Here is a 14,892-nt window from a genome sequence, read left to right on the forward strand (position 1 = left end):
ATGTAATGTATTTTTCACACAGCCTGAAGGATTCGGAACATGGTTTCTATTTTATAAATTATGAAAGACTTTTTTCCATCAGAGTTCCATCTAGATAAAAAAAACAGCGTCAAATCTGAGCGTCAATTTCTAGAGTCAAGCGTCCAGTTGACTTATCGATCTCTGTTATTCCCTAACCTATTTGGATCAACAACAACACATGGTTATATTAACATGATATGTCTTTTATTATAATGTTTTACCAATAATTATTAAATAATATCTAACAAGTGCAACTGTCTGTCTGAAGTATTTTAAAACGGCTTCATAATATCGATAGTAATTCAGTTCGATGTATCATTTGTAGCGTCAAGTAAATGGTATGAGCGTTAATTAATAGACCTTTTCATTTCAATTACGATTCTCTATTGTTTTGTACAGTCAGTAACAAGTTGGACAAAGATATAATATATTTGTTATTCTTTTTATCACATTGGTTTTTTAACAAACTGTCTGAAACAAAAGGTAATCAATCACGTCTTTAAATGAAAAGTTGATGCTCAAATATTTTCAGCTTTATCGCTGCTTTTTATCTAGATGGAACTCTGATCGAAATTATACAATATGATCAAATTTGACGCTAGAAGCTAGTGTCAAGCGTCACCATGAAATCACACCTTAACGTTCAACCCGAATGCTCATAAAAATGTATCTTTAGTCGATACTAATGCCATATAGGAAACAGTGTGAATTTTAATAACTTAAAAATTTTAATGCCAGTCAACATAAGTTTATTTCACCCATTTTATAAGTACAAAAGTGTGATAAAAATAATAACAAAAGTTTCTGATTCATTTGTTTATAACGAAAAATACAATGTCGAAAAAGTTTGGTAAAAATAAAAATTGGAATAATCATTATGATGCACGCAATAAAAATTTTGGTGCTAATGGTAAGTATTTAATTATTTCTTTTTTGACATAATTTGATGCTAATAAAATATTGGGTAATTTTTTCTCGTGATAGATAATGAGCGATCGGAAAATATTCGACGTGTTAGTTTCAAACAAAATAATCGTACAAACCGAAAACAAAAACAAAGAGATTGGGATTTTGCCATAAAAAGTCATTTAGATGATGAAGATATTCCTATGACCGGTGGTAGCAGTGGTTCACAAGGTAATTTTCATCCAATTGGAAATAATAGAAGGCGTGGTGGTAATCGTGTACACTCACCAGCCCCACGTGGTGGTGGCCATGCCGGTAACACTGGTAAAACAAGAAAACTATTAGAAGGACCAACAAGCTGGTATAAAGTTACGGTAAGTTGTGCAATAGCTGATAATTTTTGAGAATTTTAGTTTATTTTTTATATTCACATATTTTTGATAGTAAACATACGGAGGAGTCAGTTTGTTATTTTGTTATGTTATTAAGGTAGTTCCTCCGCGACCGTCCAGTCAAAAAGTTTTGGACTAATACTATCATTCAGTGCATTAACTGTGCTATGACTATTATACATATACCATATATTATTTTCACAAGACTGTAGTTCCTCACTACTGTTTCTAGTATACATATAAACACACACACTATGACATATGCCTTTAACATTAGTCTTCATATCTTTTCCACAAAAATCATCGCTAAAACGAGTTATTTATTTAAGTTTTTTATCGAAACTATATGGTAAATAATTTTTATTTTTATTTATATATTTTCTAAATATAGTATTCTACATTATATTAGTTTTTCATAGAGATGGTGGACGTCATTCATTGGTAAATAAATATAATATTTGTAAATTTGTGTATTTTTATACACTTCTCCCATGTACACGTACAAATTGCGTCACTTTTAATTGCTAATATCTCATGTATGGCATGGTAAATCATCTTCTAATTTTAACAGCAAGTGTATTATGAATTAAATATTTTATATTCTGAGTTTTGAGAAATTCTTGGAATATCACTTTCGTGTAGGTACTACCTTAAATCAGAAAAATAAGTTTCTTGTTAAAAAAAAAAATAATTCGTTATTAAATTCAAATTTCATCTCTATGTTGCCGACCAATGTTATCAACCGAATTTGTGTCAAATTTTGTTAAAAACATAGAAAACAGGGGCGGATTTACGAATTTTCCGCCCATAGGCAGGCATCAAAGCGCCGCCTTTTTTCAAGCAAAAATCTGTTTTATTTATTTGGAAATTGAAAAATAATTAATATAATAAATGAAAAAATAACTTTTTAATCATAAGTAAGGTTTACAAAACAAAAAAACAATTCATTTTTCAATTATTTCAATGTACATTTTTACGCCAGACTTTTTCAACAGCAAATGTATCGATGATTTTGTTCAGATCAACTTGTAGCAAAGTTTCAACTTCAATACACATTATAGCCAAATACACATTCAGGCAAAATTGGCTAAAATTGAAAAAAAAAATCATATTTTTACGATGTTATAAAACAAAAAAATTTTTAATAATTGAAACGAATTTTTTGCCGCCGTAGGCACAGGCCTACTTTGCCTACGCATAAATCCGCCCCTGATAGTAAAGTAAACTTAAGCCGAGTACATATTTTTACCCGTTTCGAGTGGATAATTTTAAATAAAACACAAGTTTACAATCTTGTAAACTATAAAACACAAATATTGTTAAAGAATTTTATATAAAACATTGAAATAATCGTTTTTATCTTAATTTGCGTCACAATATCGTATCGTTCAAAGAAAGTAAATTGCGAGTTAAGTTTTCATAAATATCAAAATTCTAGTCGGGGAATAAAGAAGAAAATGTATTTTAACTGTATTTGAAAACACATACAACTTTAAAAGTAAAAAAGTATATAAACACCATAAACTACGAAGTTTATATAAAAAAGTAGCAAAAAATCGCAAAAAAACAGCGGCAGCGAATCTGACACAACACATTAAAATGTATAATAATCTTTTGCCTCTTCAATCAATGAAAAAATCAGCTGTGCCTGAAAGTACGGTTTACATTACTTTACTCGTGGCTCGTTTATTACTTTTCAAAATGGCATAAAGGTTTAATGTGAGTCCTGAATGTAAATGGTAACATTTTGAAAAGCACTTTGTTATTGATTAAAAACCATTATTTATTACGACTTCTCTATATATCCCCATGTAAAAAGGGCTTTTTTAATAATTAATTTTACCGTAAATCGTACAGAGAATCTTGAATTATATAACTATACTATAAAATACTTGAATTGACACACAAAATTTCAGATTATTTTTAATACAGTCGTTTTGGTACCGAAACAGTCGTTTTGGTATCGAGTAAAGTTTATATAAATGTCAGGAAATTTACTATTTAGGTGAAAATGACAAAAAAGTGAATGGAATTCTGAAGGCCTGATTTTAATTAGAAACGAAAAACTAAAAAATACATTTTTGTACTATTATAATTGAATTTCAAAAAATTTCCCTTGATTAAATTGCTTAAATTTTGGAAATTAAAATTTTTTACAGATATTTTCTGGAGCACTCTATGATAAACAAGATTTATTACGAATATTACTTGGACAATTAGAACATCCTGAATCATTTATACCTATAAACGTAAGTTACCCAAAACTTTACTCCTTAAACTTAAACATTTTAATAAACATTTTATACACAGTGGCGAAATAATGGTCCCGATGCTGTATTCTTTGTGGACGATTTTAAAATTGCCACGAAAATATTTAATTCAGATAAGAAAATCGTTTTACCGGATGGACGTCGTTTGGGTGTTCGAGTATTTCATGCACTACCACAAATTGAGATCAATGATCGATTAAAAGAGAAGATGAAATTAGCAATGGCAAAACGTTATAATCCGGCAACAAAAGCATTAGATTTAACAAAATTTCATGTGGATGCAGAATTACAAGATGTATTTTGTGCATTGTTTCGTGCAATTATTATGAATGCAGCAATTGATGTAATTGCAGAAAATATTCCAGATTTAGAAGCATTAAATTTATGTCAAAATCGACTTTATGTGATAGATCATTTAAGCAATTTGGCAAAGAAATTACCTAATTTAAAAATATTACATATTGGAAATAATGAGGTGCGTAAAATATTTACTTTTTTTAGAATTCCAACGAAATTTTTGACTTTTTTCTAACGTCTCGTAATGTTTTTTCAAGTATTTTATTTTTTAATTTTTTATTATTTTTGTACACAGATTCGTGACATTCGAAGTTTGGATAAATTGAAAGGATTGCAACTTGTTGATTTGGTTTTGGATGGTAATCCACTCTGTGACAAATTTAAGGATCAAAGTGTTTATGTCAGGTAACATTAGGATATGGAAAATCTTCTCGTAAAGATATTAAAAGCTGAAATTCATTGAATGATATTTTAAAAATAGGGTTCGCGCATAGGGCTTAACTCTAAAGAAGTTAATGAAAATGTTCAGAAAGTTGTATAGAGTATTTTAATGCGGTATAGATAAAGCTTTCGTTCAATAGGGAGAGTCTTCATAATCAAAGGGAGTCAAAATAATAGGACATGTTACTAATGTTTCAAAGAATCAGAATAAAAATTGAAAACTTCGTAAAAATCGAATAATTAGATTAAATTTAAGCAAAAAGTTAAAATTATGTTTAAAATTTTAATAAAATTTTAGTCAAGATTAAAAATATGAATTTTGAATGATATCATAAATTCATATTATAAAATTTCGACAACAAAACTGAAATTTTGAAAATGTTTACTTTCATTGCCATAAAAATTCTAGGTATTTTTCAATGTTTAAAATTTGATATTATTTTTATTTAAAATATTTTAATTCAATACTTATTTTAATTAAAGATTTATGGGAGAAAAAAACCTGTAAATAATTTAATTTCAATTCGTAGCTACTTATTGATTTTATTTCATCTTTAAATTCAAAAAAGTGTTTAATTAATTACAAATTAGATTTGAGAACAAAAATATTGTTCTATTTTTTACAGAAATCTGTAAAAGATACTGCGTTATGTTTATTTTGTGGATAAGTTATTAATATATAGAAATAGTTCTCTAAATCATTACTAATAGAACATCAGTGAGTGTGAAAGAGGACATATACATTAAGCAAGAAAGAAAGAAGTAAAAATAATTACTGAACAATAGTAGTTCAGCATTACTTCGATATATAATAAGCGTGAGTTAACTGAGATACAAACACACTGCCTATTTATTTATTTCTTTTTTTATACACATTGCTTAGTGGACTCTCTCACACTCATTGATGCGCTATAAGGAATGATTTACAGAACTATTTGTACACAAGACAGATTAAATAAAATCTTTGATTTTTGGCGTTTTGAAAATAAATTAATTCAATATTTGATCCATTATATGATCTCCCATTAAAATAAGTCAATATTAAAGGTTTAAATGCGATATTTTGATACTGCAAGCTGTATACTTGTACCAAATAACCATTTATTGTGGGCTAAGAGGATTATTAACGTACGCATTCGAAGTTTGCACAACGACGTTTGTACGTTAATAATGCGTTATCACACGTATATCGTACAAGTTTATCTATGCTAATTATAATTTAAAATTAGTCATGTCTTATTCTAGAACATTTTGACTGTAATTTGGCTAATTTTGTTGGTTGGAAAAGCGTACGGTAATAAACTATTACCCCACACCAAATGAGTGGGCGTAGACAAATAAACTAACAGTATGTCAGTTTAAGTTGCTTACAAAATTAATTGTCACGATCGCTGAAATAAAAATAATAATCAGAAATATTTAATCAGTTCAGTACCTATGGAACTGATTTTTATTGAATAAGATTCACTTGAATGATTTAAAAATATTTTAATGATAATGTTTTAAAACCTTCAATTATTATCTAAAAATGTTTGTTGAAATATCTATAAATTATTTGGTTATTTTGAAAATTAACAAGCTGGAAAAAATAATGTTAAACATATATACAGGGTATACAAAAATCAATGTTACTATTAAAAAAGAAAAAAATAAATAAATAAATAAATAAAAAAAAAAAAAAAACAACAACAAACAAACAAAAAAAAAAAACTAAAAAAAATTCAAAATAACGATGCTTCTAAAGAAAATGCAAAACGTGACTTGCGAATAAAAAAAAAAAAAAAAGAGAAAATTCTTTAACTATCCTACTGTAATTTTCCCTCTAAAAAAAGTGAACATCATCCCTAAATTTGGATACTTTATGGAATATGGAAAAATCTAGATTTGTTTAATGATTGTCTGTTATCTGACGATATTAAAATCAGCAAGCCTGTGTGTGTGTATTTATATTATGTTAAAATTCTCTACGAAAAGATTTGACATCTTTTCTAGGAATTTACCACCTCATCAAGACAATTTTAATTGTTCTTGAACACAATTCATACATTACTACACAGTTTCTTGGCTAGATTATAAAAGTCAGTTACAGCATCAGTTATAAACAATCGTGAAGAACCAACATCGTCAAGAAGAAATTAGAAGAACACATGGAACACAATCATCCTTTACTTTCCATCCATCCTTTTTTTCTTCTTTTTAATAAAAAAGAAAACTAATTTTAATTAATAAAACATTTATATAATACCAGAGGTTTATGTGCAAGTCCGCATTTCTTTAATGGCTGATGTTAAGAAAAAAAAATTATATAAGTAAAAAATAAAAAAAAATAAAAAAAAAAAGATGAAAACTATTTAAAAACAGATAAGAAGAAAAACATGCTACAGTAATATTGATTTTTGAAATAAATACTTAAATAATGAAGAAAGTGAAAATGAGCTTAAATGCAAACTTTTTGATAACCGGTTACTGATATAAATTTCTTGATAACCAAATAATATATATATATATATATATATATATATTAAATTCAAAAAGATTCAATTTCAATTTAAAAAAAAAACTTTTTTTAAATATATTATCATTAAAATTTTTTTAATTATAACAAACTAGCCTCTAGCCTACAATTTACAATTTTAAATTAAGGAAAAAAAATTATATTTACTCCAATTACACTACCAACGGCAATGAATTTTGAAAACATAAGCAAATTTTCAGTTTTATTTGATTAATTCAAGCAAAATGTCCACCTTTTTTGATATCGGAGCATCTCAGGGTTATAGCTAAATCCTGATTTATTGTTAAAAATTAATTGTTTTTAATTTTTAAATAAGTTATTCAGTTTAAAAATAATCTTTATGTTCTTGTGCAAATGCTAAAAACAATCAAATAAAAAAATAAATAAATAAACTAGATTCAGATAAAATAGAATGAAAGAACATTGAATTTTTGTAATAAAAACTGGCATGCCTAAAAATTTTAGGTTTAAATTTATTTTTACTAAGTTGAAATGTTTTAGACGCCTTGTATTTCAGAAGAAGTACTTTTTCCAAAAAAATCGCATTTAGAAATGCAAAAAGTTTAAACTAAATTTAAAGTACACGACGAATTTTAATTTATATATTTTTATTTTGTTTTATATTCCTACTTAATTGTTTAAGAGCTGGTTTCAGATTATAGTAATGTTTTCTAACTGCGGGCCCTCGGGTTCGTTAAATTCCTTTGTCTACAGCGAAGTGCGGAAGAGATTTCCTAAAGTTATTAAATTGGTAAGTATAATTAACAAAATAATAACCATGCACTCTCGTAAACACGTTTTTCTTTTATGTCTCAGTCGTGGTTTCGTTTCCCATGAAGGTTTTTATATTTTACTTTTAAAAGAAGCCCTTACCATTAAAGAATGAATGAACGTCAAATTTACAAAGTAACAAAGATAGTGAAGAAGTTTATGCACAAATTTAAAACATGAGCAATTCTTATTTGTCATCGGTTTTTGACCGATGTGCAAACGTTCGTGGATTTTTCCCACGGCTTGTGGTCATATTTCTCCATTATTTACAGGAATGTTGAAAAATTGTTTATTTTTTTAAGGATGGAGTTGATTTGCCACCACCAATTGTGTTTGATGTCACTGAAGAATGTAAATTACCACCAACCAACCAAACATTTTTATGCAACGATGCTGGAGGCGATATTGTTCGAGTATTTTTAAAACAATACTTTGAAATATATGATAGTAACAATCGACAACCATTATTGCAAGCATACCATGAAAATGGTATGTTTTCTATGACAATGGGCTACCCACATGGTTTAACACAAAAAAATTCACCACCATTAAATTGGTACCAATTAGATAATCGTAATTTACTACGTGTACAAAATCCTGAACGACGAAATAAATTATTGAAACAAGGACAACTTTCGATTGTTTCATTTCTTGCGGAAATGCCAAAAACTCAACATGATATGAATTCGTTTAAAGTTGATCTTTCATTTTTCACGGTAATTATAACAATTTTTTTTTTTTTTAAATATATAAATAAATTTAAAAAAAAATATTTTTTTCAGCCACAATTTTTTATGCTTAATGTCAGTGGGATATTCAAAGAAATTGGTGGAGGATTTAAAACACCACCGTTACGAGCATTTACTAGAGCTTTAATAATAGTTGCTGCCAACTCTGGATTTTGTATAATAAACGAAGCTATTTATATAACAAATGCAACAGACGAACAAGCAAAAGTAAGTTCTGTAAGATAATTCTGATCCTTAGAAATCTATGTTTTTCTTCCAATATTCTTAGCTTTGAATTTGACTTGAACTGAAATAATTTTGTAAATAAACTATATTTTGGTCATTTATAGGATGCTTTTAAAATGCCCAACCCAATAATTCCAACAAGTCCTCAAGTGTCATCACCTACAGTTCCAGCAGGATCACCACCAGAACTAGATGATGCCACTAAACAGCAAATGGTCCATACAATGGCGCAACAATCAGGAATGAATTTGGACTTTTCCACAAAGTAAGTATTTAATCATCTCGTGTTTGTATTTCTATGCGTAAATTACCCGTTTAAAAACCGGTACACCAAAAGGGTAAATTTTATTTTTGAATATGGACGGACTTCAATGTAAATATTTTCTTTTTTTTTTAGGTGTTTACAAGAAACAAATTGGGATTTTCAAAGAGCGGTGGTGATATTTACAGAATTACACAAACAAGGAGGCATACCACCAGAAGCTTTTGTTAAATAATACTGAATGTAAAGACTAATTATTGTAATTTTAAGTAAATTATCTTTGTAAGAAATGTACATATTTTTATACAATAAGGTTAAAAATTAAAACAATATTCGTTAAAATTATTTTGTAATAAATGTCTTATTTTTATTAGAATGTACCTGAATATAACGTTACAGACTAGTATTTATCCTAAATTACTCGAAACTCTAAACAAATCACCGTTAAACGATTTTTATACCATGTATATGAAATATATCAAGGTATGCTAAGTTTATTCCCAAGTTTGTAACGCTTATTAGTCCATTTCCTGTTGTCTGCCTGCCTGTCTGTCCGTCTGACAACACGATTACTCTAAAACGAAAAAAGATATCAAGTTGAAATTTCTACAGCGTGCTCAGAACGTAAAAAGTGAGGTCGAGCTCGTAAATGAGCAACATAGGTCAATTGGAAATTGTAAACCGTTAAAGATAAAACAAAAGTTTAAATGTAAGAAATGTTCCTTATAAAAAAATAAACAACTTTTGCTTGAAACATTTTTTCGAAAACATCACTGTTTAGTAGTTTCGAACATAGTGTAGTACATATAAAACATACCAGCCATGTGTGTGTGACATGTATGTATGGCTGACTATCTCTCTTTACTTACATGAGGTGAAAAACATATGATTCCGTAATCAACTGATGTCTATACATGGTATTTCAACAATTAACTCAGTCAATTGTTTGTTTTCACTTGTTTAATATTTATTATAGTCTTCGAGTTGAATTGAATTTTGAATTAAAATTAATTTTAAGAATAGCTATTAATACTTTTCGAAAGATAAGCTATCATAGGCGTCTTTATCAATCAATACAATTTCATAAAAAACTCACCGGGAAGAATTGTCACTGCACGGACAGAAAAATGAAGTTCGTTTTTGAAAATCTTCAGAAGTACGCAAAATATGAACGTTTAAAACTTTTAATTAAACAAAGAAGATACTTTTAAAGTGACATCCCCGTTGAGTATCGCCATAGAGATTAAATATAAAACTGTTTTACAAGAAAGAGACGGGCAACAATCTTTGAATACTTATCACTTTTTCGTTTTATCAATTTTAATTTTACTTCAGAATTATTTAAAATATTTTTACTTTGCTGCCATCTATCTAAAGCTATCTAAGTTGTACTAATTCCATCAAAGGAATTGGACAAAAGAACCAATGAAAATGAAAAGAATTTATAAAAATTGAAAATATGAAAAGAATTTTGTAGAATCTCATAATAATGTAAACATAGTTATAAATGCATAAAATTTAATCATAAATTACAGTAATAAAAAAATTAATGATATTCCAAAATTAATAAATTATTTTTTATCATTCTTTTAATATTTAATATTCCTCTATGATTAACAATTCTGCTTTCGTTGCCAATTTCAAGTTATATTTATAATGGCCATCATGTCAAATGTTGACATTTCTTCTCAAATTACTTCTGAGTTAAGCCGATGTGATATTAATAGTGAGAAATCATCAAAAAATAAAAGCATTGAAGGAAAATGGGGGTTGCCTTTGTCAGAAGTATACAAGTTAGCTTTAAACTTTTACAAAGGTACTTAAATTGTCAACTACTAATTAGCTAAAAAATTGTGTTGTATTTATTGACATTTTGTGTTGATAATTTTAGAAAAAGAAGGTAAAGCTGTTCAATTAAGCTATGAAGATAAGCTACAACTTGTGGCTTTCGCTCAACAAGTAAGTCATGGTCCATTGGCAACGAGTAAAGTACCACCAGTGGGTGCATTAGATGTTGTTGGTCGAGATCGTCGATTAGCATGGCAACGTTTAAGTGATCTTTCACCCGATCAATCTCGTATTGGTTTTGTTTCGTTGCTGTCACGGAGATGTCCCCATTTTGAAGCTTATATTGAGGCACATCGTCGTGAAAATGAAGAAAAACAACGAAAAGCGTAAGTACTTTAAAAAAGAATAGTCTTGCTTTAAATACTTTTAATATAAAATTATTTCTCATTATAATTGGACTGCCAAGTCCGTTTAAATAAAAAAATTTGTAGTAAAAGTTCGTTTTTTGACTAAAAGTACAATAGTGCTATATTTGATATCAAAGTTGAAATAAATAAACTTCAATAAATTAACAGTAAATTTACTGTTTGTTTCTTTTTACAGACAAGAACAAGCACTTCGTGATCTCGAACGACGAAAACAACGTGAAGAAGAGGAGAAAATTGAACGTGAGATACGTGCTAAACAAGAAATGGAAGAGGTTGCCCGACGAAAGGTACAACAAGCTTTAAACGAACAAACTTACGATCAATTTAGAACTTATGCAGAACAACAATATCCTGGTGATCCAGAGCGACAAGGCGATTTAATAAAACAATTACAAGATCAACATTATTTACAATATATGCAACAGTTACATGCTACAGCACTTAGTAATAATATTATTCAACAATCAACGGATACAACTGGTGATGAGGAACTACCGTCCGAAGAACAAAATACTGAAGACAATTATTTTGAGGGAATTGCACAAGCAAGTATGTGGACACGTGACGACATACAATTGTTTAAAGAAATTGTATCGAAAAGTGAGGGTGATGGTGTCGTACGTGTTGGACATGGAGAAATTGTTACTGTACGAGTGCCAACAACTGTCGTTGGAACACAATTGTTTTGGGAGTTTGCTACTGATCATTATGATATAGGTATACCTAAATTAACTAAAAATAAAAATTAACTAGTTATCCACTTTTGTGACGTTTCCAATCATATGTAGTGAACATTTTTTTAAACTGCAAAAATTTATTGATTTACAGACATTGCAGTTAGATCAATAGCCTGACTAGACTTGACAACAAACTGTGATTTAAAATTATTTTATCATAGATTGTACCAATAGCTGTCTTGAACACGAGAAATTAAAAAAACCCCCGACAAATGTTTCGGGAACGGAATCCTAAACTCGCCCTTGAAACATAGTTTAAAACACTCTGCATTAAATTGCCTATTTTCTTATAGCCTTCTCTACACTTAACCAATTTTGAAGATCATGGCCTCTTTTATAGTTGTTTCAGGTACGGAACTCTAATGTGAAACCTATCTAAGAATACTCTCCATTAAATTATCTTTCAAACAAAATTTAAAAATTCAAAATCGGTTCATCCGTTTAAGATCTACGATGCCACAGAGAGACAGACACACATAGCGGTCAAAATTTTCAACATTTCTCCTTTTGGTTCGGGGGTTAAAAAATGGTAAACCGAATCTGCTTGTACATTCTGTGCAAAAAAAAAGGAATGTCTCACACTCTTTACAATTGGAATTGGAATTTTGTACTAATTTTAACTTTACATAGACTTTAATTCATTTGTAGCATAATCGCGTACTACTCGAGTTTCCATTTGCGTACCGTAAATCGTAACTATGCCTGGTTAACTAAAACTTTCTATTGATTTATTAAAAATTATTCTAGGATTTGGTGTATACTTTGAATGGGGAACACCAACAACTGATCAAGTATTAGTACACGTGTCGGAAAGTGAAGAAGATGATGAGGATGACGATGATTATGGTGACGGTGAGTATTTGGATACTTTACAACATACAGATTTAGAAACAGGCGCACAAGTATTACGGCGTGTGAACAATACACCAATGCTATCTGAAATAGTTCCTATTTATCGACGGGATAGTCATCTAGAAGTATATGTTGGCAGTCATACGTATCCTGGTGAAGGATGTTATCTATTAAAATTTGATAATTCATATTCACTATGGCGATCAAAAACGCTTTATTATCGTATTTGTTATTCGAATTAAAAAAAAAACGACCATATTATTATTATTAATATTATTTTAATTATTATTCATTCCATTTACAATTAATCAATCGCTTTTAGTATTCCCTAACAGATTAGTGAGAAAATGAATTCTTATAAAAAGTATCTTGTGTCCAATTCCCACTCTGTTGCCGATTAAAGCTATTTGGATAGTAAAAAGTTTGATGTAATACATAGCGCATACGTCTCATAATCGCGCTTCGCTACAGAGTATCAAGTCCTGTCGTGACATTTTTTCTTGTCAAATAGAAATAATTAATGCCAGAAGTTAAGAAGAAGCAGATTTGGTTTTTAGAACTAGTTTTCATATATCTAAGAACAGTATTCAAGAGACTAATTATAATTTTTCCAGTCGTAATTATAGCTAACGAACGATTTCATATATTTATCTGAAATATAATTGAAATAATTTTAAATGGAATGAAAGAATCGTTGCAATAGCTTTGTTTGTATAATTTTATGTTAATTGTGTAAATTCGTTTACATTTTTCATTTTTATTTGCGTTACAATAAAAAATTAAAAAAAAAAAAACTTAAAAAATTAAATTTTGTGATTTTTTTTTATTGTTATGTTAAGGTGATCCTGTAGTGTTTACGTTGATTAAAAATTTATAAAATATTTACAATTACAATTCATGTTTAACAAACTGACCTATGATTTTGATATTTAAAATTAATCTTAAATTTATGGTCTTTAAAAGAAACCCTTTTGTTTGTGATACTGGTTATTTTTCTATTAATATACGGAAAATTACTGCATTATTAGTAATTTTGGGACAGGATTACCTTAAATTTGTTCTTCAATAAGTACTGATTTAAAAAATTAAAATCTTTATTGATAAATTAATCTAATCTCTATAAATACATAAACCGTTAGAGAAAAAAATAGACAATTTCTATGGTACGATTGAATATTAAAATTGCAATTTTTGGTGCAGTTTTACTTAAGAAGTATCCCCTGCCTTCAAATGATAGGGTGTTGAAAACGATAAAGGATGATCTATTTTTGTTACTCATACTTTTCTTGAATACTTTAATCCTTGAACTAGCGAATGTTGCTGGTTAAAAAATCTAGGCAACTGAAAAGTGTAACGCGTAAAATTGACGAAGTACGTTGTAACTTGTAAGAAGCAAAATTCTTGCAAAAAATATGAAACAGAAAAAATTGTATGCCTGAAAATAGATTAAAATTGTTTTTGCTTAGAGACTTTTATTTTTAAAACAAACTTTGCCATGCAATGTAAAAATATCCGATCGTGCCATACCAAAATTTTCTATAAAATAATATATTTTCAAGACAAAAGTATTAATATTATATGAAAAAAATTATTTATTATTAAAAAAAATTTATATTGTTTTGGATAAAGTTTATTATCAAAAATATACATAATTACTTAAGTTAAAATATGTTTTATTTATGTATTATTCCTACCGAGTAGTCTCAGTATTATACCCATAACGATCATTGATTCTGTCAAAACAAATCGTACAAAACTATATCTACGCCTCTAAAATGTGAAATTAAACGATAATTATTATTTAAAATTTGTGGCTTATTGGGGCGGTAATGAACTATTTTTCCCACGCATACTGAGTGAGAAAAGTACATCTTTTCTCACGAGCGTAGATAAAACTTGTAAAAAACACCTCTCCTATGCTTCCCATGTTAATTATCCGAACTTTAATTAAATTTATCTTGAGTTAGATGACGATCAATTGACTTGATATTTTAGTGATAATCTCTACATATAAAATGCTTTGTCACGAATAACTGGCTGACCTTTATTATTTCCTTACGGGACAACGTGATTTCTTGGTCTAATCTACTTTCAATTTTGCTTAAAAATACATTGAAGGATGGTGTATTTCGTATTTTATTGATACTCATCGCCTAGCAGGGTTAAAAAGGGTTAGAAAATTATTTGGGGGATGATTTGCATCGAAGTTGATGAAGTTTTGAAGCATTTTAACCATTT

The 14,892-nt window shown here is 28.4% G+C and overlaps 2 protein-coding genes across 2 annotated transcripts; both read left to right on the top strand.

Moving 5' to 3' along the window:
• The first annotated feature begins 763 nt into the window (after window positions 1-763).
• On the top strand, window positions 764-9,105 carry LOC123293139 (nuclear RNA export factor 1-like). Its single transcript, XM_044873855.1, has 10 exons — window positions 764-931; window positions 1,006-1,301; window positions 3,479-3,568; window positions 3,630-4,064; window positions 4,182-4,291; window positions 7,557-7,593; window positions 7,916-8,329; window positions 8,396-8,569; window positions 8,692-8,852; window positions 8,985-9,105. Exons 1-10 carry the CDS (start codon window positions 856-858, stop codon window positions 9,082-9,084), a joined length of 1,893 nt encoding a protein of 630 aa, XP_044729790.1. The 5' UTR covers window positions 764-855; the 3' UTR covers window positions 9,085-9,105.
• A 1,355-nt stretch (window positions 9,106-10,460) lies between these two features.
• LOC123292167 (Golgi resident protein GCP60) lies at window positions 10,461-13,269 on the top strand. The gene is made up of 4 exons (XM_044872727.1): window positions 10,461-10,665; window positions 10,741-11,023; window positions 11,241-11,782; window positions 12,550-13,269. The coding sequence occupies exons 1-4, from the start codon at window positions 10,506-10,508 to the stop codon at window positions 12,894-12,896; spliced, it is 1,332 nt and encodes a 443-aa protein (XP_044728662.1). The 5' UTR covers window positions 10,461-10,505; the 3' UTR covers window positions 12,897-13,269.
• The last annotated feature ends 1,623 nt before the right edge of the window (window positions 13,270-14,892 follow it).

This window comes from Chrysoperla carnea, chromosome 2 (assembly GCF_905475395.1).
Source record: "Chrysoperla carnea chromosome 2, inChrCarn1.1, whole genome shotgun sequence".
NCBI lineage: Eukaryota > Metazoa > Arthropoda > Insecta > Neuroptera > Chrysopidae > Chrysoperla > Chrysoperla carnea.